The sequence below is a fragment of the Argiope bruennichi genome, chromosome 6 (assembly GCF_947563725.1).
Source record: "Argiope bruennichi chromosome 6, qqArgBrue1.1, whole genome shotgun sequence".
Lineage (NCBI taxonomy): Eukaryota > Metazoa > Arthropoda > Arachnida > Araneae > Araneidae > Argiope > Argiope bruennichi.
This window is the reverse complement of record NC_079156.1, coordinates 34,164,823-34,190,615: the sequence shown is the minus strand read 5'-3', so window position 1 is coordinate 34,190,615 and position 25,793 is coordinate 34,164,823. Positions and strand designations below refer to the sequence as shown.

General features: G+C 31.1%; 1 protein-coding gene across 8 annotated transcripts in view; it reads left to right on the top strand.

Moving 5' to 3' along the window:
* The window catches only part of LOC129971331 (uncharacterized PE-PGRS family protein PE_PGRS54-like), a 49,250-nt gene that overhangs the window by 2,683 nt on the left and 20,774 nt on the right, over positions 1 to 25,793 (top strand). For 7 of the 8 annotated variants that reach the window (XM_056084985.1, XM_056084987.1, XM_056084990.1 and 4 more), the window contains exons 2-7: positions 5,302 to 5,859; positions 14,610 to 14,660; positions 16,568 to 16,615; positions 18,825 to 18,869; positions 19,756 to 19,776; positions 22,777 to 22,803. In XM_056084985.1, the coding sequence (XP_055940960.1) occupies positions 5,302 to 5,859; positions 14,610 to 14,660; positions 16,568 to 16,615; positions 18,825 to 18,869; positions 19,756 to 19,776; positions 22,777 to 22,803 (750 nt within the window). The remainder of the gene's footprint in view (positions 1 to 5,301; positions 5,860 to 14,609; positions 14,661 to 16,567; positions 16,616 to 18,824; positions 18,870 to 19,755; positions 19,777 to 22,776; positions 22,804 to 25,793) is intronic. The other variant, XM_056084989.1, reaches the window with a different exon arrangement.

Sequence of the window (25,793 nt, the reverse complement as noted above, 5' to 3'; positions counted from 1 at the left end):
TAAGATTTTTCTACCATCTGCAAATTTGTATAGTTAAATTGAAATGAAGTAAGGTACTTAGCTTTTGCTACATGTGATTGTCCTCATAAGAATAAAAGTTTTAAATTAGAATTTTTTTTTCGTTTTTCATCGCTTGTAATTTTCGACAAACTAAGACTTCTAAAACAATGAAACGTATTCCTGTTTTTATATATTTATTAATTTATGTTTATAACAGACACATGCATTTTATCAACTCTGAGATATGTATTTATTTTTTTAGGTTGTTATGAATATGATTTTTGAAATATTGATCATTAGTAGATCTTGCTATATGTATTCATTTGACAAGCTTAATATTTTATTTCCATAATTTTTTTTTGCTTTTTTTTTATTTTAAACAATTTAGAATAAGCTTGTCTTAGCTTAGTATGATTAGCTATCTAAAAATCATACTAAATCAAATCAAATGCTACTAAATCAAATAAATTGATCATACTAAATGAAATTTGCAGATGGTAGAAACAATTTGTAAAAGTTAACAGAACAAATTGGATGGATTTTATATCACGGTGGTGATGAATGAAAACTTTAATTTTTTCAAAAATTAAAGTAGTGATGTGAAATTTTTAGTGAATGTTCTAAAATATATGCTTTATAAAACTTTCTATGCAATTAGCTCTAAAATATGTAATAATTAAAAAAAAAGTCAAAATTAATACACTTTTAGATTTTTTTGCTTATTTAAAAATTAGATTTTTTTTAAAAAAAAAATCATTTTTATTAGCAGGAGGAAATCCATAGCAAATTTTATGTAGAATATTAATAGCAACCTGGAAAAATTTGAGAAAAATCTGCATTTTTCAAAAAGTTTTAGACATTTATAAAAAGTCCAAATTTTTTTTTGGATTAAAACTTACAACTTTTTTTAAATAATTCAATTTTTTCTTTGAGAAACAGTTATAGAGTACCGTTCTACATAAAATACAATTAAAATGTGATTCAAACCTTAAAATTAAAAAAAAATATGTTTAGATGGTAACTTGAAGCCTAAAATAGGAAAAAAAAAAAAAACTGTTCAGGATCAATTATAGTTGGAAGATTTATTTTTTAAATTAACGAAAGAACTTTTTTAAATTTAAAAAAATATCCTTTCAAGATTAGATAAAGTATGCGCTCACAATAGTTTAAATAGTTTTAAAGTAATATTTTTTTATTATGTTTTTAATAATTATTGACAAAAAGTTTAAAAACAGAAATCGCTTGACATAACACGTTCTTTCAGTAGTGAGGTCAGATACTGAAAACTACACTTGAAAGATATTACGTGAAGTGTTTTTTTTTCTGCAAAAAAGAAAAGCATATTCGAAAGCTAAAAGAATTACGAATTGATTCAATTCAATACCGTTTTCAATAATTAGAAGGAATAAATAAATAAAAAAAAAACTATAACACTTTTAAAACATATCATGAAAATTACTTACATCATTGAAAATATAATCATAAAATAATTTAAAAAAAACAGTTATTGGTGCTTCCAAATACTTGTTAGAATTATTTTTATACAGGATGCATTTACTGATTGTAAGAACTTATTCAGAAAAATAATACTTCAATTAATTTTTCATATTTCATTACATTTTTCCTTTAATAAATCCTCTACATAACATTTGCCTGATCGAAAATTTTGCTAGATACATTTTTATTCTCTTAAAACAAATATGAAATGCATACAAAACCATTGTTTATAAAATTCGACATGATTATCTATTTATAATTGTTGATATTTAATTCTCCGAATTAATGGAAAAGACGACAATCAATTTTTGCATACAATTTGAATATTTTAGATAAAAAGTTCCGATTCATGTTCAAAAAATGTAAAATATGATTTCGTCATAAATTTAATTGAAATAATAATTTGGGTTAAACAAATAGGAGTACTGCTTCGAATTTTTCGCATATATTCATTAATTATGCGAAATGAATGTTATTAATCTCATGCCATTAGTGATTAATAGTTAAGAAGCCACTTATCAGCATGCCAATTTTACTGATTAATCACTGGTATATTGTTAATACACAAGCATGGAAATCGAATTTGCTTTTATGACATCATTTTTATAACCAATTAAATCTGACACAAAACTACACATAATGACATAACAAATTTCATATATTTATTTAGGTCATTGTGTTTTTCAATAATGGTATTTACATGCTCGTGGTGATACAGATCGACAGACAGGCAACCTTTGATGGATTTAGTTCCAAACTTGATATAATATATTTGATGTACTTGATGTTAAATTTGTGAAGGAAATTTTATCTATCAACTAGCTTAGCTTTGTAGTTATCATGTTAGCTTATATCCGGACATCCCGATAGACAGTCTTCATTTGAATGGATTTTGTTCAGAATTTGATGCATATTTGTTGTAAAGATTTGTGGTGAAAGCTTATAAGCCAGTTAACAACTACGCTACCCGAGCAATTGTTTTTGTATCATGGTCATGTTACTCAGCTGCGAACCACAAGGTCCCAGGTTCTATCTTCGCTCATAACAAACCGCAGCAGATTATATATCAAACTTGATCAGTCTTTATCAAACTTCCAATTATAAAAAAAGCAGCTTTTGGTTTAAAATTTGATAAAAATTTGTATTGATAATATGTTTGTCGGCTATCCCAATTTCTCAAACCACAATCTCCTCGATTTGATCAGACATATTGAATCTTTTTTGCTTCTTAATAAACCGATGCACCTTAGAGGCTGACACCTCTTGTCGTTTCTCTTGAGTAAAGAATGAGAAACCAGTTAATCAAAGAAGACATCACTAATGGCGATCCATTCTCTGTCACGAAACTAGTGACCTATTTGAAATATCAAGAAAAGTTGAATAATCGAGATCAATCCAGATTGAATAATCAAGATAAAATCAGTAAAAATATTAGATTCACATCAGAGATCTGTATTTCGCAACTATGGTTCAAAATTGGAATGAACAATCTTCGAAACTTTCACAAAAGTTCCACAATTTTATACGGATGGAGGGAGATAAGACCAGCATTAGAAGCTGTGGTGAATTTGCGATGATCGAGGATAGAACCTGGGACCTTGTGGTTCGCAGTCCAATAACATGACCAAGATACAAAAGCAATTGCTCGTGCAGCGTAGTTGTTAACTGGCTTATAAGCTATTCACTACAAAGTATAAGTTTCGTGGAGACTCTTCCCTGGTAAAAATTATACCTGCCTATCTTTGGAACGATAAGTCAAGAAGGCTTTCAGTTAGACAGATGAAATTTGGCACATGGTCTGAACATCAAATATGTAGATTTTTATGAAATTTTGAAAGAAATCCATTTAAAGAAAATGTGTCTGTCTGGCTGATCGGATATAAGATCTTGATGACTGCAAGACTAGGAGAGTTAGATGGATAAAAGTTGGCACATAGATTTAACATCGTAAATGTAGATATCTATCATATTTGAAACCAAATCTGCGCTGGGGCTGACCGTCAGTGGAGTTGCACTTTCAGAAACATGTAAACAGGATAGTTACAAAATGCAAAGACTTAAATATATAAAATTTGCTATGTGATTTTGTGACTATAATTGTAGTCCTGTGTCATAGTTTAGTTTCAATTGGTCGAAATGAAGTAGTTTAAATAACATATTTGATGTTCTATTACCACATTATAACCACATTCTATTATAACCACATTCAAATAATAATTCGCCAAAAAAAATCACCAAAGATCGCACGCTGTAGACACTTTTGTAATTATTGTTTATTAATGATATGCAGTTAAATGTTATGCTATTGGATTTATTAGTGAGTAAACAATAAAGTTTCAGGGAAACTATTCCAACAGGTGTTTTTCTTGGGATACGAGATATTTGAAGAGCCCATTTTAGACAGCGGAGATTTGTAACCCAGGTAGCAACGAATGTAGCTCAATATTGTAGAATATTGTGCAAAATTATATTATAAAATATTCAACAGTATTATACAATATTGCGAATATTGCTTAACATCGTACAATATTGTAGAATATTGTGCAAAATTATATTATAAAATATTCAACAGTATTATACAATATTGCGAATATTGCTTAACATCGTACAATATTGTACAATATACGTGAGCTCCTGGGGAACATCGAATTATAAAGAAATCGAATCACCAGAAATGGAGATATTATAATTCTGATCTGTTTAGCAACATCTGAAAGAAAATTAAGAACAGAACTGATACTCACCGCGTAACTAATGACGACACAATTGATGTGTAATAATTTTTTAATTTCAAAATAGCATTTAGAAAGGCTTATTTTAGTTTACATTATTTATAATAAATAATTTACTGACATTCTGTATAATTGCCACTTAAAGCACTGGAAAACTATTGTGAAGAGTTATTGTTTAGAGTTAACGTGGATTTACACTCGGCCAGTCATAAGACGGTCAGTAAGTAGCGCATGCGAAAAAAGGCTAAAAAATGCTATTCGGTCCATGGAAAGTACTTGTTGCAACGGGACAACAACATGCTGCTGTATTATATTTTTTTTTCTTACTGTGTATGCGTTTGTAGAATTTGGCGAATTTTTTTGGCGTGTAAAAAATGATCCATTATTATAGATTAATTGCGACATTCTTTGCTCTTTGTTCTTCCTGATGCGAGGTTATGTGTTTTTTCCATTTTATTTGCCTTTTTTTTCTATAGTTTTCTAAATTTAGGTATGCTGATCCCTTTTTTTTTATTTTACCATGTTTCTTTGTGTAAATATCCATCATTTTAATATGATACGCAATGAAAAAGAAATTCAGAGCCGCCAAAACGGCAATTTATAGGCAAGCATGGAATGCCTGATTATATCTCAGAAATTGTTGCAAACATAAATCAATCCCTTTCAGCGCATGCGCGCTGCCTACTGGCTGTCTTAAAAATGGCCGAGTCTAAACCCACTTTTAGGTAATTAGGGAAACAGTTATTTCTTGGGTAGTATGTGCTTTCCTGAAAACAGGGCCTCAAAAGTTTTAGTAAATGTTTAGTAAAAAATTGAATGAAATTTTTCTTAACTTTTGAGCAGATATTGCACAAAAATAATTTTTACATATGTTTAAAATTCAAATGAAACATTCTCTAATCCCCAATATATTTTTCGTACAATTTTTCCATAATATACTTTACTTTGGTGAAATTTATCTCAGAGAAATTAATTTTAAAACTAAGAATTTAGTTTTTAACGTCAGAAGTTTCCTCTCATACATTTGATTATTACGAAATTCTATGAAATAAAATAAAATACTTTTTTTCAGTTTCAGGACAAAGTTTTGCAGCTGCCTCAGCTGCGTCTAGTGGAGCTTCATCTGGCAACGCAGCATCCAGCAGCGTATTTCAAAATAGTGACAGTTTATGGAATAACGGAGGTGTACCGTTTAATGGTGGAGTTGGAGGTCAGAGCAGCTACGGTGCTAATCCTTGGAGTAGCGCTGTAAACAGCGGTGCAGGCTACCAGGGATATGGTGGTGATTTCGGTGGCAGCAATGTTGCTGCATTGACTGGTGGAAATGGGGGTAGTTTCAGTAACGTTAATAGTGGTAGCAGCTTTGGTGGGTTCAATAATGGTGGATTTGGAGGTGGCAATACAGGTGGTTTCAGAGGCAACAGTGCTGGTAGTAGCGCCGGTGGTTTTAATGATCTACGTGGCTATGCAAGTGGCAATAGTGGTGGTTTCCAATACAGTAATGCTGGTAGTTTTGGTGGTTTCAATAATGGTGGTGGTTTTGGAGGTGGCAATAGCGGTAGTAATGGTGGTGCTTACAGTAATGCTAATAGCGGTCCCTACGGTCTTGGCAATAGTGCTTCCAATAATGGTAAGTAATAAGTAGAATTTCTCTCTAATTGACATCAAGTAGAATAAAAATCTCAAAAACAAACTAAACAGACAAAACAAACTAAAAAATTACGTAAAAGAAACTTATGCATAAAGGATTTATCAATAGAACGTAAGTCATCCTACAAGTTTTGATAGGGAAAATTATCATATAAAAATTAATATGGGCGTTGTATAACTTAGAATAAATTTCTTCTAAATGAATCAACAATTGAACGACACCGGCGTCATGGCCTAGAGGTAGCAAATCTTCCCCGTAATCTGGGCGTCCTGGTTCGAGTCCTGGTTCGCGCATGGTTATTCTTTACCCTGTGTTCTAACTGTGAGGTATGTGAAAAAAAAACCTGTAAAAAAGAGTGGTGCAAGCGAGGGTGTGAGTGGTATCTTCATATGAGCTAGAAGTCAGACTTCTGCCCTCGGTTGCTCAAGGGTCCTTACCCTCAGAAGCTACTGCACTTCCCTTTCCCTGCTCTCTTGAATTTGGTTTGAATTGAAGTTCAAACCAAAGGGAAAAAGCAACAACAACAATTGATAGATTAAAATTATTTTTGCATGGGATCGGTATTTCCCAAAATTGTGAAATTATTCTAGAAGAATATTTCGCAATTTTTTATAAAAGGGAACAATAAGTGAAATTCTGATTTAATTTTTAATGCAAACAATTTCATTTTGAATAACAATAGATATTTATAGAGCATTACGTATAAAATCCTAAAATACTATTCAATCCCTTTAGCTCAGAACAATTCTCTTTGAAAATTGCAAATATCAGTTATTATCAAATATCAGTTTTTCCAACTGTTATATTTTTAGCAAAAATTTCTTTTCCTGTCTCGAAAAATTGGAAATGTCTACCTTTTCTTTAATTTGTTACAGGTCAAAAACATTTTAATTGAATAATTGAACATGAAAGAAGAAATTTTATTTCAAATGATAGAGTTGTTAATAAATTTCAATAATTTTTTTAATAATTAATATCTTTTGTGAAATACAAGTGTGGAATTGTGGAAATAAGATGTATTAAATTGAATATTTTATGCATTAAAGCAACGATCCTTCAATCCATCAATCCTTCAGCTCTATATAATGAAAGAAGCGTGCATCAGGTTTTATGGAATTTACTCATAGAAATGATGCACATAACTTTGAAATATTCGTTTTCTTCACTTTTGTGACACAAACTCACCTTCTCTTACCAATGGGTACGCACGATCTTACTACTAAAAATTTCTGTGGCAACTAATACTTCGAGAAGCACTAAAAGTGTAACAATTCTGTAAGTGAAAGAAAATTATTGTACATTTTTTCGTAAAATAAAACTAAATAACGATTATTCTACAGGGTGTGGCAGAAAAACCCGGACAAAAATTTTTTAATACAATTTTATTAAAAATAAAAATATTAACAAAATATCACAAAAATAGTAAGAGTAGGCTTTTACTAATAAATAAATTTAATTGGTTCCAATAGTGGCCGCCTTTTGCAGCGATGTAGAGGCGCAAACGTTTATTGAAACTTTCAGAAATGGATCGCAAGCCTTCTGTCTTTAATCAATCCCATTCCCTCTAAAGCGATAGCTCTATAGAGTTCAAACTTTTGTGCGGTTTAATGCAAGCCTTAGACTCCAAAATGGACCATACACTGTAATCATGGGACTGAGATTCGGCAAATATTGTGAACACTCTACAGATGATATCAAGTCCGGAAAATACACCTTGACAAATCTTGTATCTCTTTGGCCTTGTGAGCTTGTATGGTGTCTTGTTGAAACGTCCAGTTTACATTATAGAAGTGCTTTTTGGTCCACGATAGTACAACAGCTTCTAGAATGTTCTAGTGATACACTTTTTGATTTACTTTAGCGCCCTCATCCCCAAAAACCAGAGGTGTTTTTCCGCTTGCTCAAATTCCATCCCAGATCATGACCAACTTTAGACGTTGGCGATGTTGAACAATTATCGGCGTGCTTGAAACGCCTACGAACCAGATCTTATCGTTCTGGGAGTTACGAGCTTGTTGGATGGTAAATACATTCTCATTAGCGAAAAGGTATCTCTTCCAGCGCTCACCTACGGCTCATCTGAAAAGTTTTCGCCATCTTTGGAGTCGCACGAATTTTTTTTTCTTCAGTGAGAGGCTGAAATTTTTCGAAGGCTTCTTAAGGCTTCAGTCCAAGCTTGGGTTTTGCCATTCACTTCACTGACCGGTCATTTATTCGCATTTTACAAGTGATCTTTCTTATGGAAACCTTCGGATTTCGTTGAAATAGCCTTTTGATGGCATTTACGGTTATTGAAAACGTTCACTATTTATTTTTGTCTTCTTCCTGAACATCGCCAATCATTGCCAAACTCTCTGAGACAACGGATTGTATCAGACACTGTTTGCCGAGAGACAATAAGCAAACGAACGATTTCAAATTGCCGTTTTTCTAGCTTAAACAACTCTGAAATAGCAGATCCTTTGCTTGACATTGTAAAAAAAGTAAAAAAAAAATATATCAGAGTTATACTATAAAATATTTTATAATTGAAATGATAGACTAAAAGAAATGAACAAAATTAAAACGAAATTAGTTAACCCCTATTCCATGTTGCAATAACTTTGTCCGAGTTTTTTTGCTGCACCCTGTACATTTTGCTTCTTTACACCACTTTCTTCCTACATATATATCTCGCAGAGTGGTGTGTTGGTGATTTGAAATACATACATACCATTTTCAAGTCATCAAACAGAGTTGCTAAAAATACAAACATCACTAATAATTGCTTTTTTAGTATACATAAATTAGAAAAAAATTGTTATTAACATGCTTTCTGCTCTTCTGTATGTCTGTTTGATGTAAAGTTGGCAGTTAATTTAAAGCTAACTTTCCAGTGAGCTAGATTTGAAACTTCAAATTCAGAACTGAATGATAGTGCAATATTAACTTGCTTTTTAATCACTCTGTTTGTTTGTTGAATACAGATTTTGCAATCGATTAAAAACTTTTTATGCCGATAGATGGAGCCTTATTAACTCATCTGCTCATCGGAAAGTTAGTTTAAAATTGATAGCAAACTTTGACACACATAAGATTAAAAAGCAAAACAAATATATACATTATATATTTTTTTTAAATTTTTAACTATTTTTTTCTTTTAAATTTATGATATGAATAAAAACAAATAATCTATATTTTTAGTTTACATTGCAACATATATTTAACTTTAGATTTCACTATGTATAAGCAATAAGACATAAAAAGTTAATTAAAATAAAATAAAAACAATAACTGAATTCAGAATGATGCATAGTACAATAAAGTCATTAAATATGATTGCACCCACTTGTAGCTTGGGTTGTGCCATTGTCTATATTGTTGATCCTGTTCAAATTCTATATTCTATAAGAAAAGAATCTAATCTGAAAAGGGCGTCTTCTGACTTTAAAAAGAGATTTAATGATTGACAGTTGTTACTTTAAACAAACTTCTCCTTTCTGACTTTTTATTGAGCAGTTTTGCTGGGTGCTTTACCATAAATAGTTTCAATTATGTTTTTTTCAACATCATTTTTCTTCTTTCCATTTGACTGGTCGAATTAGTTACAAGTTAAGCTTTCTTCCTTTATCAATCAAATGCTCAACAATTGATGTTTTATATCTCGGATCAATGAATCACGGTACAGGATGTGTTTTTGATCCACGGTACAGAATGCATTTGCGATCCACAGTATAGGATGTGATTGTAATCTATAATACAGGATGCATTTGTGATCAATGGTACAAAGGGTGATAGGTCCCACTGCTTACGTGTGGTAATCTGTACAGGTTATGTTCGAACTTGTGAATAATCGAAAAGAAATATGATTAAAAATATCATAGAAAGAGCGATTATAAAGAATCACATTATTTTGCAAAGAAAAAAATATTGACCTTTGGTGGCAATTGATACTCGGACATTCGGAATTTTTTTAAAAAAAGTCTTGTTTTATAATGTTGTTTTTAAATGTGAGGATTTAAAAAGTGGACACAATCGATTCAGTATTATGCCATTACTTCATTCAAAGACATTACTTCAACCACTTGAAGTTTTTTTTATAAAGCAAGTAAACCAATTTTTTGAAAGGTATAAGCCAATATTTACTTTTTTTTTAATGCTAAATATTTTTAATTTAAGATAAATACTCTTCGGTGAGTGTTAAGATATAAAATCAAAAGCAAATGGAGCTATTTCAACAACAGAAGAGATTTCAGAAACAATTTTAAAACCATACTTTTATTAACTCTCTTGCCGACCAGTCCTGTCCACGAAAATTTCTCTCTAGCGGTCCTTGTTTTTCGCTGCATGTACTGTTGTTTTCTCTGTACAGATTGGTATATATATCTGTATAATAATTGTATTATATTAGTATATGTACTCTGTATATTATAATATGTTAGTACATATTGTTACGAAATTTCCGGGGTTCGTTTGGATAGTGGGAGTTATATGGTGTGGAGAACACTCAATCAACAGGCGGCAGTAGAAAATGAAACAACAACGTTTATTTACACGAAGACACACAGGACAGCACAAAGACGACAACTATATACAGCACAGAATTATCTTCAGCCGACGAGACGTGCAGACAACAGCACACAACAGATTCTAATGCAGACCGTAGGGCACAACTTAATTCAGCTCTCGCTTGACTCCGTCGCTGCTCCGCTAATCCCTGGAAGGCCAATTCTTACTGTCAATTCCGACTACTCTGGTCTAGCAGCTGCAGCCGCTTCCTTTTATAGGTCTCAGGAGGCGGGGCTAGACGCCTCTCAACCAATTAGGAACGTTCGAGGCGTATCTCCGTTCCTACTGGACAAATCGGGAAAATTCTCAATGTTTCGGATATAATCTATTTTGGCGCCAAAGTCGCCAAATTCGTCGCCAAGTTGGTCGCTCCGGGACCCTCCGTAGCGACACTGGACTCCGTACAATACCGATGACTGTAAAACATTCTTTCCGATGGTTGAACTAACTATGCTGGGAAGCAGCATTACAGATTCGTAACAATATATTTCTGTACAGATTAGAACAAACAAAAATAAAAACTCAAACAAGTAAACATTTACAAAGCGTTTTAAATATTTACTTACAAGTTTTAAAATGTAGAAGAACGCTTGAAGCGCGTTACGACCGTCCTGCAAAGTTTCACTTGAACGCGCCAGAAGCGTTACGGACGACGAAGAGGTTAATTATTAATGCACAGAAAAGTGGATAAAATTATAAAATAAATAAATAATATAAGTATTTATTATTAAAGATATTATAAAATTTTAAAATAAATTTTTCTCACTTTCACTATTTAGAATCTCTACTGACACGAAATTAATATTTACTTAAATTAATCAATAATTGGATGGTTTAGTTATGAAAATATTAAAATAGAAATCATTCTTCGTAAACATTCAATTGCACAAAATTTCAAAAACGAGCCCACTGGGAAATGATTTAAAAAATTTGTTATTACAAACATGAAATAAGTCGAGTTAACTATAAGTATATGAAAGTGAATTTGCAAGATCATTTAGAATGTTCACATAAAGAATTATATAGTTTTTGTAAAATTTTATTTAACTAGACATGTATCATGCTAGCAATTAGCATCCATTTTTCGAATAGTAAGATGATTTTTAATTATTTTGGCAGAAAAAAATGTATAGTCTTAATTAAAAATATAATTGTAGGTGAATAAAAAGATTTTAACCATAATAATATTGTATACAGAGTAATTTTCTAAAAAAAGGTTTGCAAAATTACGTGGTAAATCAGGCATACAACATGGATTAGAAATCTAACAGAGGCTGCTTAAGCCACGAATGGGCTTTGCTATACAAAGACGAGTTGAGCAAAAGGAGATTGTCTTCATTCGAGTCGTGGATGCGTTGGGAGACCATGGCTAGCTACACGTACAGCCATGCCAGGCCATTTACAGTACGTAAATGACTGGTATGCATTTAATTTATGGTGTGGCCAACTGCAATGGATTTAGTTTAGTTTAGTTATATTAACGTCCTATTTCAAAGCAACACTAGGGCTATTTTGGAACGGACCTCGTAATTTTTAACCGCGATCACTTGACGAGAACGACAGCTGAGCTGGCACCCCCTTCTCTAAATTTCCACATCATACCCCAACGGTAATGGAAGAGAAGTCATGCGAATATATGTGAGAAAAATGCCTTGCCACACTGCATCGACAATTATGCTAAACAGATACGTTTGAACTCACAAACCGGATACTTGCCCGAACAACTCAGACAGTTGTTGCACAAGAAAGTATTTTCCAAGAATTGGCGATTAATCCATCAAAAGGTAAACGAGTTGTAGCCCAAGATACACATATCATCCAAGCTACCGTTTGGCGGATTTTGCACGAAGAAAGATTGCATCCTATTCATTTACAACTTGTCCAGGCATTGGAACCGGAAGGCTACAAAAAAAAAAAAAAAGATGGAAATTGCGTGGTTGTTTTCGTAAAAAAATGCATCCGATCGAAACTTCACAGCAAATATTCTCTTCACTGATGAGACTGCGTTCTCACTAGAGGATATGATGAACGTTCACAACTTGTATACTCGGGCAGATGAAAATCCACATGTTGCACTTATACATGTCTAACAACGCCAATGATCTTTTTAAATGTGGGCTGGCATTGTAGAAAACAGTTCGTTTGGTACATACATTCTGCTAGAAATGCTGGATGATGTTCCTATGCCAAATCGTCTATGTATTCGATTTCTGGACGACGGAGCTCTGGAGCGTTTCAGCAGACATCTGCAGGCTACTTTTTCTGGGGGCTGTATAGGTCGCGGTGGACCAATCCCATGGCCATCTCGATCATCGGATCTGTCTCCAATTGATTTTTTTCTAATGGTTTTCTTAAAAAGGTATATGAAACACCTCTTTCATCACCCGAAGATTCGGTTAGAAGAATTGTTATAGCAGCAAGATATGTTTGAAATAAACCTGATATCTTCGAGAAGGTCTGCCGTTCAATGCAGCGGCGTCGATGTCAGGCATCTGCAATATCTTCAATCTTTGAGCATCTGCAATAGTATTGGTCGTACATTTGTAGCACGTAAACTAATACAAATAAAATGATCTGGAATGATTTTGTATCTTTTCATTGACTTACGTATCATTTTAAACTCCCTCAAGCGACTCCGTGTAGCATTTCCGGCATTATGTTTCGATATGGTTTTTGATCCTTTGATCCTTGTTGTACACCTGATATGCCATGTCATTTTGTGAATGGTTTTTGATCACACTCTATAAAGGAATATTTTATATTAAATACATAAACATATTTAAAATGTATTTATTTACGAGAGTGTTTAGATTTCCTCAAATTATATAATGCGTTAATGCAAATTATATAATCAAACTATAAATGCAAAATATATTTTTATTTTCTTGGTGTAAGACGTCTATATTAATATGAGTTTTAACCATTGAAATGCGTTAATTCATTTTATTTCATAAATATTTCTTATGTTATATTTGAATTTTTTCTTGCAAGTAATGAAGTTGAAGAAAGGTCTTTATGAAGTATTTGTGACAATTAATCAAATAGTTAATTTTTCAATAGCGCAAATAATTTTATATTCATCCATGCTGCATGTTTCACCATGTACCCAACGTACAGTAACTAAACGTACAGAACACTAACACCTATCGTCCTCAATAATATGTACAGTACAATCCAAGTTAGCTGAAACTAAAAGGGAGAGGAGGTGACCGTTTCGAATAAAATTTTTTTTCCTTTTAAACCATGAACATCCATTAATTACTATTTTATGCCTAATTATATTCTTTAATTTTGAAATGTTTAGAACATAAAATGAATTCCAAACATAGGCTACATTTATGTTTTAAGAATGTGTTTATAGTGAATGCCTATCATAAAACATATGTATCTATCATAAATCATATATATCTGTCATAAATCATATCAGATATCTGTAAACTGCAGGCTCCACCGAGGCTGTGTGTAACGTAATTGACGCGTTGCTCATCATCCGGGTGTTGCTAAAAAACTATTATATCTTCTCTCGCGCGTACTGCCTCGGTGAAGCTCGTAGTAAAAATAAAATTTTTAATTTCTTTAGTTAAATTATAAATAAATTATTTTTCTAAAACGTCCCAATAATTGGAGTCAACAATAAATGCACGCAACCCTAATTACGACAGGTTATATTATGTTAAATTAAAATTATATTTTTAAAAAAGGGAGTATAGTAGCTACAACAATAGATACTTTGTAATGGTTTATAACATATAAATGACTCATTAATTGAAAGTGACTCAAAATGACTTGTTAATTAAAATGAGTCATTAATTAAAAATGACTCAAAAATGACTTGTTAATTGAAATGAATCATTAATTAAAAATAACTCATAAATGACTCATTGATTAAAAATGACTCATAAATGACTCATTAATTAAAAATGACTCGTAAATGACTCATTAAATTCATCAATTTTAAGATTTCACAGGATTAATCGCGAATTTTTTTATGCAGTAGAGTATATGCCTTTTGGATTTGCAGTTTTAGAGACAATTCGGGTGACATGGATTTCGGTTATCCTGAGTTAAGTTAACAATTAAGTTTAAATATGTGATTTCATCACTTATGCTTTTCAATTAATTCTTTGTTATTTTGATTTTATCTTTATTGAACACTAAATCTAATTTTTCGATTATTTCAGGTTTCGCTTCGGCAAGCGCCAATACTTTTGCTGCACCAGCACCAGCATCAGGTAAACAAAATTAAAATCTTTCAAACATTGCCTTTTAAATTGAAACGAAATGATAATGAAATTCAATGCACCATTTTTCATTCTTAAATTCGCAGTTATTTGGAATTCATAAATAGAATATTCTTATCTACATTTTGCTGAAATGTAATAAATGTTAATAATGTAATAAGAAGTATTAATGTAGCAATAAGAAGTTTACTTAAGTCAGCAAATTTTGATAAGAGTAAATAATTTGAAAATTTATGCCGCTCCCGGTATATCAAATGATTTGCACAAAATCGTAACTATATTATTAGTTCCTTAACTAAAAAGGAAGCTCTATCTAAACTTTAAATATTAAGGCTCGACTGATAAATAACATGAAATTTTCGGTTTTTTCGCAATGTGAAGCATTAAAACAACTACGAAATATTTTTAAATGAACTGATTGCTTATTCTCTAATTCAGGGATTGCAAAACATATTGAGAAATTATTATTTCAAAGTTAACCAAAAAAAAATATATGAATTAAAATTTAATTTGCGACGTTTCCTGCAAGAAAATTCTGTCAAAATTTCGAATTTATGAAAAAAATATTTAAAGATGCAAAATAGCATTAAAACATGTATTATGCAAATATAAAAATCGATGTCATTTCTTAAAGAACAAGTTTAGGAACGAAATAAAACGGTTTTATGAAAAAGATTGTTTAGGAATTAGGAATATGGAATAAAAAATATTTGATTTTGGGGAAAAAAAATTTTTTTATCATAGTCACCTGCCTTAAATTAGCAACAATCATCTTTCAAACATCGATTAATTTTTATTTTCTTGCATACGTATTATGTTAAAAATATTGTAATCAGCTCTTGATTTTATCGAATCTTTACATTTCAGAACTTTTTACAGATCTTACCATGTCAAATAGACGGGGAAATAATTCATGTCTATTTGTTCAGGTTTAAAATAATTCAAAAACGCTTTGTGATAGACAAATGAAATTCTATATGATGTTTTTACTCTAATTATATAGAGTTTTATCAATTTCTCTCAACAAGATTCTGTGTCGAAATTCAGTATCAAATTTTAATGTCAATCGATCAAAAAAATGTCCAAAATGTATACTCAATTTCCTTCACTACAGTATGAAGCACATAACTCATGTGAGGGATACTGAAAACAAAAATCTGAGTACTCGTGGTGTTTACGTTCTTGCCTAAATTTCACAGTTTATATGTGAGTTGAGAGGTTGAGTCTTTTTTATTAGGATTTGATGGAGTGGAATGATCGAGGATGGAACCTTGGATCTTGTGGTTTGCAGTCCAGTAACCAAAGTACAAAAGCAATTGCTCGGGTAGCGTAGCTGTTAACTGGCTTATAAGCTATTCACTACAGACTCTCCCTCCAGTAAGTCGAACGATATGGCTGTTGAGTTGTGATGTATTATCTAATGCGCCTGTACCCATTTGAGTAGCGCCAAGCGTTATGGAGAGCGTGTGTGGTTGCTGAGGCTGTTGCTGCGTCAAGTGAGTCTGACGACTTTGGGTTGCTGTGGGTAGATGGCGCCACAACAGCTGTACGAAGGTTGAAGGCTCATCGTCCGAGGTCACCAATGTGGAGGATTTTGCGATGAGCGAGGATAGAACCTGGGACCTTGTGGTTCGCAGTCCAGTGACATGACCACAATACAAAAGCAATTGCTCGGGTAGCGTAGCTGTTAACTGGCTTATAAGCTATTCACTACAAGGACTTATGTAAGAAGGTTTAGAGGAGACCACTCTCACTAGTTTAAAATTAAAGTACACGTTTTCGTTTTTTGTTATATGGATAATAAACATTTTCAAAAGTGCATTACTCAGAATTTTTTTATCATTTTTAAATTTTTTTTATCATTATTGGATTCTAACTAATGATTCTAATTATTTCAGATAATTCATTTTCCTATGATTTTTCGGGAGGGAATCCAGGTACATTCGGTAAGCAAAATTGAACTTTTAAATGAATTCTGTCTCATTGAAAAAAGGGTATTAACACAATATTATCAAAAAACATTTGTTAATAAATAATCACATTTAATAACAAGGTTCTTGTAATTATTCTGGAAGCTTTATATATCTGTCAGCGAAAACTGAATACAGCTCCTAATATATTTTTCACAAATATTTACTAGAAAAAGCAATAATTTTATATACTTCATTTTCTGAAATGATAGATAATCAGAATGTTTTTGATGATGATTAAAATGTGATGGTATTAAAGTTGAGACTTTTTATTATTTTCTCTTATATGAATATTAGTAATCGTGAAGTAAACAAATTTAAGTTCTGTTATTGTAATAACAATAAATCAATATTTTAATGAACCATCTGTTAGCCTTCTAAAGCTCCCCTAAAAACGAATTTTGGGAATTATGTATGCTTTTCCATAGACATTAGAACTGGAAGCCCAATACTCTAGACAAATGAAATGCTATCTGCAGTTTTAAATATCAAAATTGCTGGTTTATATCAAATGTTAGACTAAATTCTTTACCAATCAATTTTAGTAAGATAGTAGTCAATTTTTTCAATTAAATAAAACCCATGAAATACACTGAAAGCACATTTGGGAGCTTGAAACTAAAAATAAACAACAAACTATTAAACCTTATATACAATTATGGTCTTCATTATCGAATCGAAAAGCAGATACAGTGTTAACTCGTTTATGTATTGGGAGCACTAGATTCACGTGTTACTAGGTGAATAACCACTTCTAAGTTCTCAATGTGACTGTCAAATGTCTGTTCAGCCTATATTGCCAGAAAATCCAAATTTCAATGTTTAGCATTTGTAATTTTCAAAAAATTGAACATTCCCTTACCTTTCTGATTTGGTAGGACACGACATGCTCAAATTTTAGCATTTTTAAAGTCTGTAAAATTTTATTCATATTTAAATCTTATTTGTATTTTTAAGTACCCCTGTACACCATCAGTTTTTGATTATTTTGCATTCCTATAAATTTTACCCTGGTTAGGCGCAGCATAGTGAAAACCAAAGTCCAGACAAATCCAAATTATGCAATTTTTTCAAAGAATTGACCGCCTGTAAATTTTTCTATTCAAGTACATGCATACGTAATCATTTTGTACTTCAACAAGCTCATTTATTGATCAGATCTGCTTCTAATTTTGACTAAATATGTGAATGATTAAATTGTATGTCTTTATATTTCTCTGTATGTATGCGAGTACGATAACTGAAAAGCACAGCAATCATAATAAGTTCTGTAATGATTTCTATTTTTGAAGCATAACAATGAAATTCTGTAGTAATTCGTTTTTTGAAGCATAGCAATCAAGATAGATTCTGTAGTGATTCCCTTTTTATGAAGCAATCAAGATAAATTCTGTAGTGATTCACTTTTTATGAAGCATAGCAATCAAGATAAATTCTGTAGTGATTCCCTTTTTATGAAGCATAGCAATCAAGATAAATTCTGTTGTGATTCCCTTTTTATGAAGCATAACAATCAAGATAGATTCTGTAGTGATTCCCTTTTTATGAAGCATAGCAATCAAGATAGATTCTGTAGTGATTCCCTTTTTATGAAGCATCGCAATCAAGATAAATTCTGTTGTGATTCCCTTTTTATGAAGCATAGCAATCAAGATAGATTCTGTAATGATTCTTTTTCGAGCACAGCAATCAAAATAAATTTTGTAGCGATTGTTTTTCTTGAAGTTCAAGATAAGACATATAATTTTGTCATAGAAATGTAGATATATTTTTAAATTTGGACTTAACATATCAACCCACATTTGATTTTCTTTACTATACAAGGAAGTTAAGCATACAATATTAAATTTAATTATATTGTGTAACACAAGTTTCCAAATTTTGGAAAATTGAGATCCATTTTTTGAAAACCAAATCTTTAGCGAGTTATAGCAGAAAAAGAATTTTTGTTAAGAAAAAAGATTTATTATTAAATATAATTTTAAAACCATATTACATTTTTGCACATTATGAAAAGATGCATATATATATATTCGACAATTTGAGCTACCCACCGGTAAGTAACGATATATCGTTTGAGAACCTCTGGATTCAAAATTGAGAGAGAGAGAGAATCAAAAAGATAAATTTCCTGACGTTTGAAATTTATATTATTGTCTAATTTTTCTTTTATTATTTGATTTAGAATATGTTGAAGTAGACATGATCTATGAATATGACGACGATGATGGTAAGTGTGCAAAATTTTCATTTTCTTTTTTTGTAAATATAAGGAAATATAAGAAACCCAGCAGAATACGATTTCACACGTTTTAGAAGATGACAATTATCCAAAAAATTATCTTTAGTATTCGAGAAAATCCCACTCAAAAAGTGATGTCGCCACAATTGATTCTATTTAATATTTATATCGATGTATTTCAATATAATAATATAAAACATTTTTAGTAGAATAAAAAGAATTAAAGAGAATAAAATATATTTAGCAGAATAAAAAGAGATACAATTACTTAACAGAAAGAGCCTCGTAACACAAATTTTTAATTTTAAGTAAAATATCGATGTATGAATACGTAAATATCGATGCATTTCAATCAATGACATCTAATAAAAGAATACGAAAATTTATTAAACAAATACGATTCTCTCGGGGAAATAGGATAGCAGAACTGAAGTCATAAACAGCAAATTTAGTCATGGATTTGATAAACAGTTGGACTTCAGATAGATAAATGTATTTGTTGAGAGGGAGGAAAATATGAAATGTTGTGAGGGTTATTGAAAGGTAATAGGGTTGTAATAAATACAATTGTGTTGAACTCGGCACATTTTTTTTCTTGTTTCTCATTATATTTTCTTTATCAAGGTATGAACGTGATAAATATGGCTTATTTAATGCAGCCAATCTTGGAAATTTTGTATCACATTTGTGCTCCAGTTTTTGAATATAGATTCGTCTGATATCACGCAACTCATACGTCATACCCACCGATTCATTAGAGTCATGTTATATCATAAAAATGCATGGTATTATATTTATTATATTAAACTAACAACTGATTTATTTTAATTTATTTTCATTGAAATCTTATGTGCATTTTTTTTTAATATTTCAGTTTCTGCAAGTGCCAGTGCAGGTAAACAAAATGAAAATTTTGAAAATATTTTCTTTTAAATTAAAATATTTTAGCAATAAAAATTAGCAAAATTAGTGGTAGAATTGTAAGGCTGTTCTGAAAACTGTAAATCAATTTCTTCATTTCAGAATTATAACATACAAGATGTCTTTCCTCATACATAATCCTGTAGCGCATTTATAAAATAATTAACATATACAGCCTGAGTAAAAACTTTAAGGCCAGTAAAAATTTTTGAGAAAATGGAAACATATAAACTGAGGAATTAAAATACCATTTGATTGATAATTATTGAGCTTAAATAAAAGTAAAAAAAGTAGAAAAATTAATTTGCAAATATTTTATTATTAGAAAATATTACAGAACACGCAGATGAATATTTGGGCCTGAGTAAAAACTTTAAGGCCAACATAGAAAATAACATATAAGAAAAAAATTACAAATTCTTAGAAGGTTGTGTAGGAGCCATTTCTTCGAATTACTTCAAATATTCTTGTTTTCATGGATGAAACGAGTTTTTGACAAAGGGTGGGGTTGGTTTTATACCATTCATCTTCGATAGTAAATTTCAGCTCTGTTGTTGATGTAAAATGTCTCCCATTTGCATAAACTCTTCTTGATAAGTCACCCCAAAGGTTCTCGATTGGGTTGAGGTCAGGTTATCTAGCTGGCAGTTTCACAGTTTCAACATTGTTGACTTGGAACCAATTTTTTGTGCTGTTACTCGAATGGATCGATGCATTTGTCTTGCTGATATTTACAATTTTCTCCAGCAAGACATTCAGCATTTGGCAAAAGATGATTTGTTAGGACATTTTGGTATCCTTGTGAATTCATTCTACCTGAAACGAATGCAATTGAGCCCACACCATTGTAAGCAAAACAGCCCCAAGTCATGACAGACCCTCTACCTAATTGGCGCTTGGAGAATATTTCTTTTTCATTTCTTATATCATGCCAGTAGAAATACCAGCCATCTGGTCCATCCAAATTCCAATTTTTTTTCGTCAGAAAAAATAATTTCTATCCATTGGTTGTCCCAGGTCATGACTTTCTGGCCAAAGTTCAAACACTCTATTTTGTGTCTCTGCAGTAACTGAGGCTTAGTCAATTTTGCTGTATAAGTGAACCTTCCAGACCTTCTAATTGTGTTATAAATCGTTTTTTGACAAACTTTTAAACCTGTCGTCGGAATCAGTTTCCTGGTTGAGTACTTTCCAGTAGATGCAAGTTGGCAGACTCTTCTTTCATCACGTGAGGACAAAGTTTTAGGTCTTCCCCCAGTATTCTTTTTACCATAATTGCCTTTCAATTTAAAAAAAATTGTTGACTACAGTCTTTGACCTTTCTATCTTTATCGCAATAGCACGACTACTCATTCCTGTTGAAGACAAAGCTTCGATCTGTCCTCTTTCACGATCAGTTAACTTCTGACCCTTCGCCATCTTCACAAAGATCACCAATACTTCGAATAAACGTATGACAAATATGAAAATTGCAGCGTTGTCACAAGATAGTAGTTGCAATGGTAATTACACGATTATATTATATTTATTTCTTAAAAAATGACTGGTGGCCTTAAAGTTTTTATTCAGGCAGAAATACTAACTTTTTATATAACCACATGTTTCTCATAATTATGTATTTACAAATTATGTTTATGGCATTTATTTCTTATCAATGAACTTTAATAATTAATATTATTTGAATCCCTTTTATTTCATTTTACATTTTCTCAAAATTTTTTACTGGCCTTAAAGTTTTTACTCAGGCTGTACTAACAGACCAACATATACTAGAATGATCATAAAAAATACCTAAATGACGTAAATGAATTTTTTTGAATGAATTAAGACTTTATTGAAAGAAATATTTCAAAACTTTAATGCAATCTTTTAATTTTATCACACAGATTTAATAAAATACTCTTACGAATTTCTGATGTTGCTTCCCTGCTCAGATAGCTCACTCGCCGAGAAAAAAATTTGATAGATAGTTGGTTGCTTAAAGGATGTCATATCAGTGGCTCCTGATATTGACCACCATTTGGCACGAATTTGGCAACTTGGGCGACAAAAGATTTTAGAATATTCAAGAATTTTGGCGATAACTCCATTAGGATCCCCGTGATTTACAGTGATCTTTCGAGAATCTTCTCAATCCCGTCTCAAGAACTATAAAATAACACGACGCCAAGATGGAGGCAATCATTTGAGCTCAGCTCACGTTATTTAGTTGATCATTGAGTTTTTACTTTCTGAGCGCTTCGAGTTGATTATCATTGTTGTGCTATTTGTGTTAGGCTGTTTGCAAGAAGTGCTCCTATTTATTATTTGTGTCCATCACCTTCTTTTTTTGTAATTTGTGTATTTGTGCTTTCATGTTATTAAACATCACTATTTGTTATTGAAGCCTGTTGACTATGTCGCCATCCAACCACGGCTGCTAACCCGTTTAAATTTACAGAATTTTTCTTAACATATCCTTACACGTTAAGATTTTCAATTTCAAAAAAATTGTTTCACATAGTGACGATAAATTCCCTACCAAAGTTTGAAGCTTCGTAACTATTTTAAATAATTTTAGTTCAACGACTTCCTGAAGGAAGATCCACAAATGTAGAATATGATAATGTTTCTTCGAGATGGTTTTTGATTTGCATAAAATAATAAAATTGAAAACTTTATAACTTAGTCAATTTTGGTCGGAAAAGAGAAGAATTCTTTTTTAAAGTATATTGCTTTAACTGCAATAAAAATTTAGATATCGTAATATTTTTCACCAGGACATTTTTTTCACAAACAATCGGTAACTGATTAGAAAATAGTCTTTTGTCCACTATTAGGCTGGCAATCTATTTAATATAATTTTGTCAAAATATGTATTTAATTTGTCATTCTTTTTATTTTCTATTTATTTTATTTATTTATTATAAACTACTATAGATGTGTTTTATTTTATCTTCATCAAAACCATACATGAAACTTTTGACAATTTCAGGTGGTGCTAGACCAGTGTTTGGTCCAGGTAAGCGAAATGAAAATTTTACAGCCATTCTCAACCATGATAAAAGAATTTTAGGCCTAAAAATATGCCATTTATCCTTCAAATAACATATGGATTAAACCCAAAATGTACTTTTCGATTCAAAATCCTGTTCGATAAGCTTCATAAGTTTTTTTTCTTCTTTTCAATGCTTAAATTGTAATGAATATTTCAGTCAATGTTATATTATATAAAATTAATTTCTAGATGACTGCAGTATATATATATATATATATATATATATATATATATATATATATATATATATATATATATATATATATATATATATATATATATATATATATATATATATATAAGTATTAAAATCAAGTTAATAGGAAAATTAAATAAACTAAATAAAAAAAAGAATCTAGCCTGAAGACTTTTTCAAGGGTCACCCTCAGGCAGGGATTCAAAAGAAGGGATTTTTTCTGTGAGGGAATGCAGACAAGAAAGTCTAATAATGATTCCTAGAGACCCGAAAATCCCCTGAAATTAGGCCTAAGAGATATACCATTTTAACAGAAAGAACAATACAAAACAACAAATTAGAAGAAAATAACCACTAATAAGTAAAAATACAATAACAAAATAACAATAAACACTAAAAACACTTAAACCATTAAAGAAAAACAAAAGGAAATTTTAAGCTATCGATTGTGATTCCCGCTTTTTAAAAAACACGAAGCTAACGTATTAAAGGCAAATAATAATTGTAGTCTCCCAGCGCCATCTATTGAGTGATCTAATATGCAAGGAAAATTCTATTTTTATTTTAAGTAAAGGATTAATCCCAAACCATACCTTGTTTAATTAAAATTTGTCTCAATTCATCTGTATTTTAGAAGTAGCTGCATTTGCGCTCTCTAAATACTATGAAGTTTTTCCTGTTCCTTTTTTGGTTTTAGTTTGAATAAGAAATAAGTTTTAGTTGCGATTCCGAAACTATTTAGTTTCGTTTTCATTTTGGTTTCAAAATTTTTCTTACTTTAGATTGGTTACTTATATATATATATATATATATATATATAAACACACACTACTACAGTCATCTAGAAATTAAGTTTTTCACATCACCAAGAAATTGCACAACAATTGATAAGGAATGTGAAAGCACATATCCAGTAGATTGTGAGTGTGTCTTTCATATGCAGCAGTTGCAACTCCCCTACATTGACGTCGCTTTGGAGTGCTTTGATAAAGTTAAAGATTGAAAGTTTTAAAATTCGCAGACGATACCACCTGTCAAAAATTCCACTCTCAATTTCGCACAAGAGGCGTGGAATGCTCGGTAGTTTTGATATATTGATTCACGACAAACCCATGAATTCCAAAAAAATTTTGCTGCAGAAAAGCAAAGTAGATTGATTTTCATTTCGTTTGAAAAAAAAAAAGTATTTTGCAAAGTCGTTTGTCTATTCATCTTCTAGTCCGGATCTCGTTTTGAGGAGACTTTCTTAAAGTGGTGACCTGCTCCTCGTTTGACAGATTGATAGGTCTTCGAGATGATGATGAAGAGGAAATTCAAAAACTTACCACTTTGTGGAGGAGGCCAAACGCCTCGAAGATGATGTTAATTCGGTGAATCGGCCGGTGTTATGGACGGGTTATGATAAAGACAGCAGTCGGGCCACAACATATCCTGTTGATACTGCTTCATTCTGTAGTGGCGGGACGGTCAGCTGTACATAAGAAGTCCGGATCTTGTTCTCAATATCTTCCATCTGTTCTTGCACTTAAAGAATTTCTTGTGCAATCAGTCGTTTTGCATAGACAAATATTTGCAGACAAGTGTTACTCATTTGATCTCAGTAGACTCTAATAACTGTGGATTGCAGAGATTTATCCCAATTTCATGACATTTGTTACAATCACAAATGTTGAGAAATGGTTTAAATACTGTTGCATCTTTTACAATAAATGCTTCCAGGTAATGATATTTTGTTCCTTTTTATGACACATGGAAAAATTATTTCCTGAATTACCTCGTCTTATAAAAACTAATATTTGATATACTTCATTTTATCTTCTTTTGAACTTATGTTCAACCTACACCTCAAACTTCTGACTATGTCAGATTAGTCAGATCGTTGTGCAAATGCAAGAGCTGAAGTAAGATTTTAATCAATAAATTTTGCCACACTAATTACAGTTTTGAGCTTTAGATTATTTATAGTCATATACTATCTCATAAAGTACTTTTCAAATGAGAAGTACCGCTTGAAATTATTGAAAACTAATCTTTCTTTATTTTAAGCATTTTTCAAATGAAAAAACAACAGATAGATGAAATATTTATTTGTTAACATTTGATCTTCATAGACTAATTAATGCAGAAATATCCTCTTCTCAACTAATATTAAAAATGAATATTTGCTTGCCTGTGTGCTTATTGACGCTTTAAAGCCAAAACTGTTTGACATAGATCTACCATACTTAGCAAGAATATATTTTGCAGAGTGAAAATTTACATCTCGGAGAGAGATTTTGGAAATTTTAATTAACTAAAATTGAAGCGAAATGTTGATTTTTTCCAAGATAATAGAAAAATGACTTTTACATTAACTAACATTTTTACTGACTAAAAATTATCTTTTAATAAATGTAATTTTTTTCCTTATATAATTTTTATATTTTTAATTAGTTTTTAACAATATTTTACACTTAATAATAATATATTTCATTCTTGTGGTGAGATTCAAATTGTCTTCATTGTTGTTTGTTATATTTCATAATCACTTTTACCTCATTATCGATATGAATATTCGGCTTATTATCAATACATGAAGATTCAGCTTATGTTTCAATTTGTATAGGTTTCGTTGTAAGGCTTGTTTTTAATAAAGGCTTTAGAAAAGTACTTAGAATTAAGGTCAATCATCAGAATCAAATAATAGTGAAAAGTTTTAAGTTGCCTCAATTTTTAAACATTGCTGTTTTTTTTCTATTCGATAATCAAGTGTATAAAG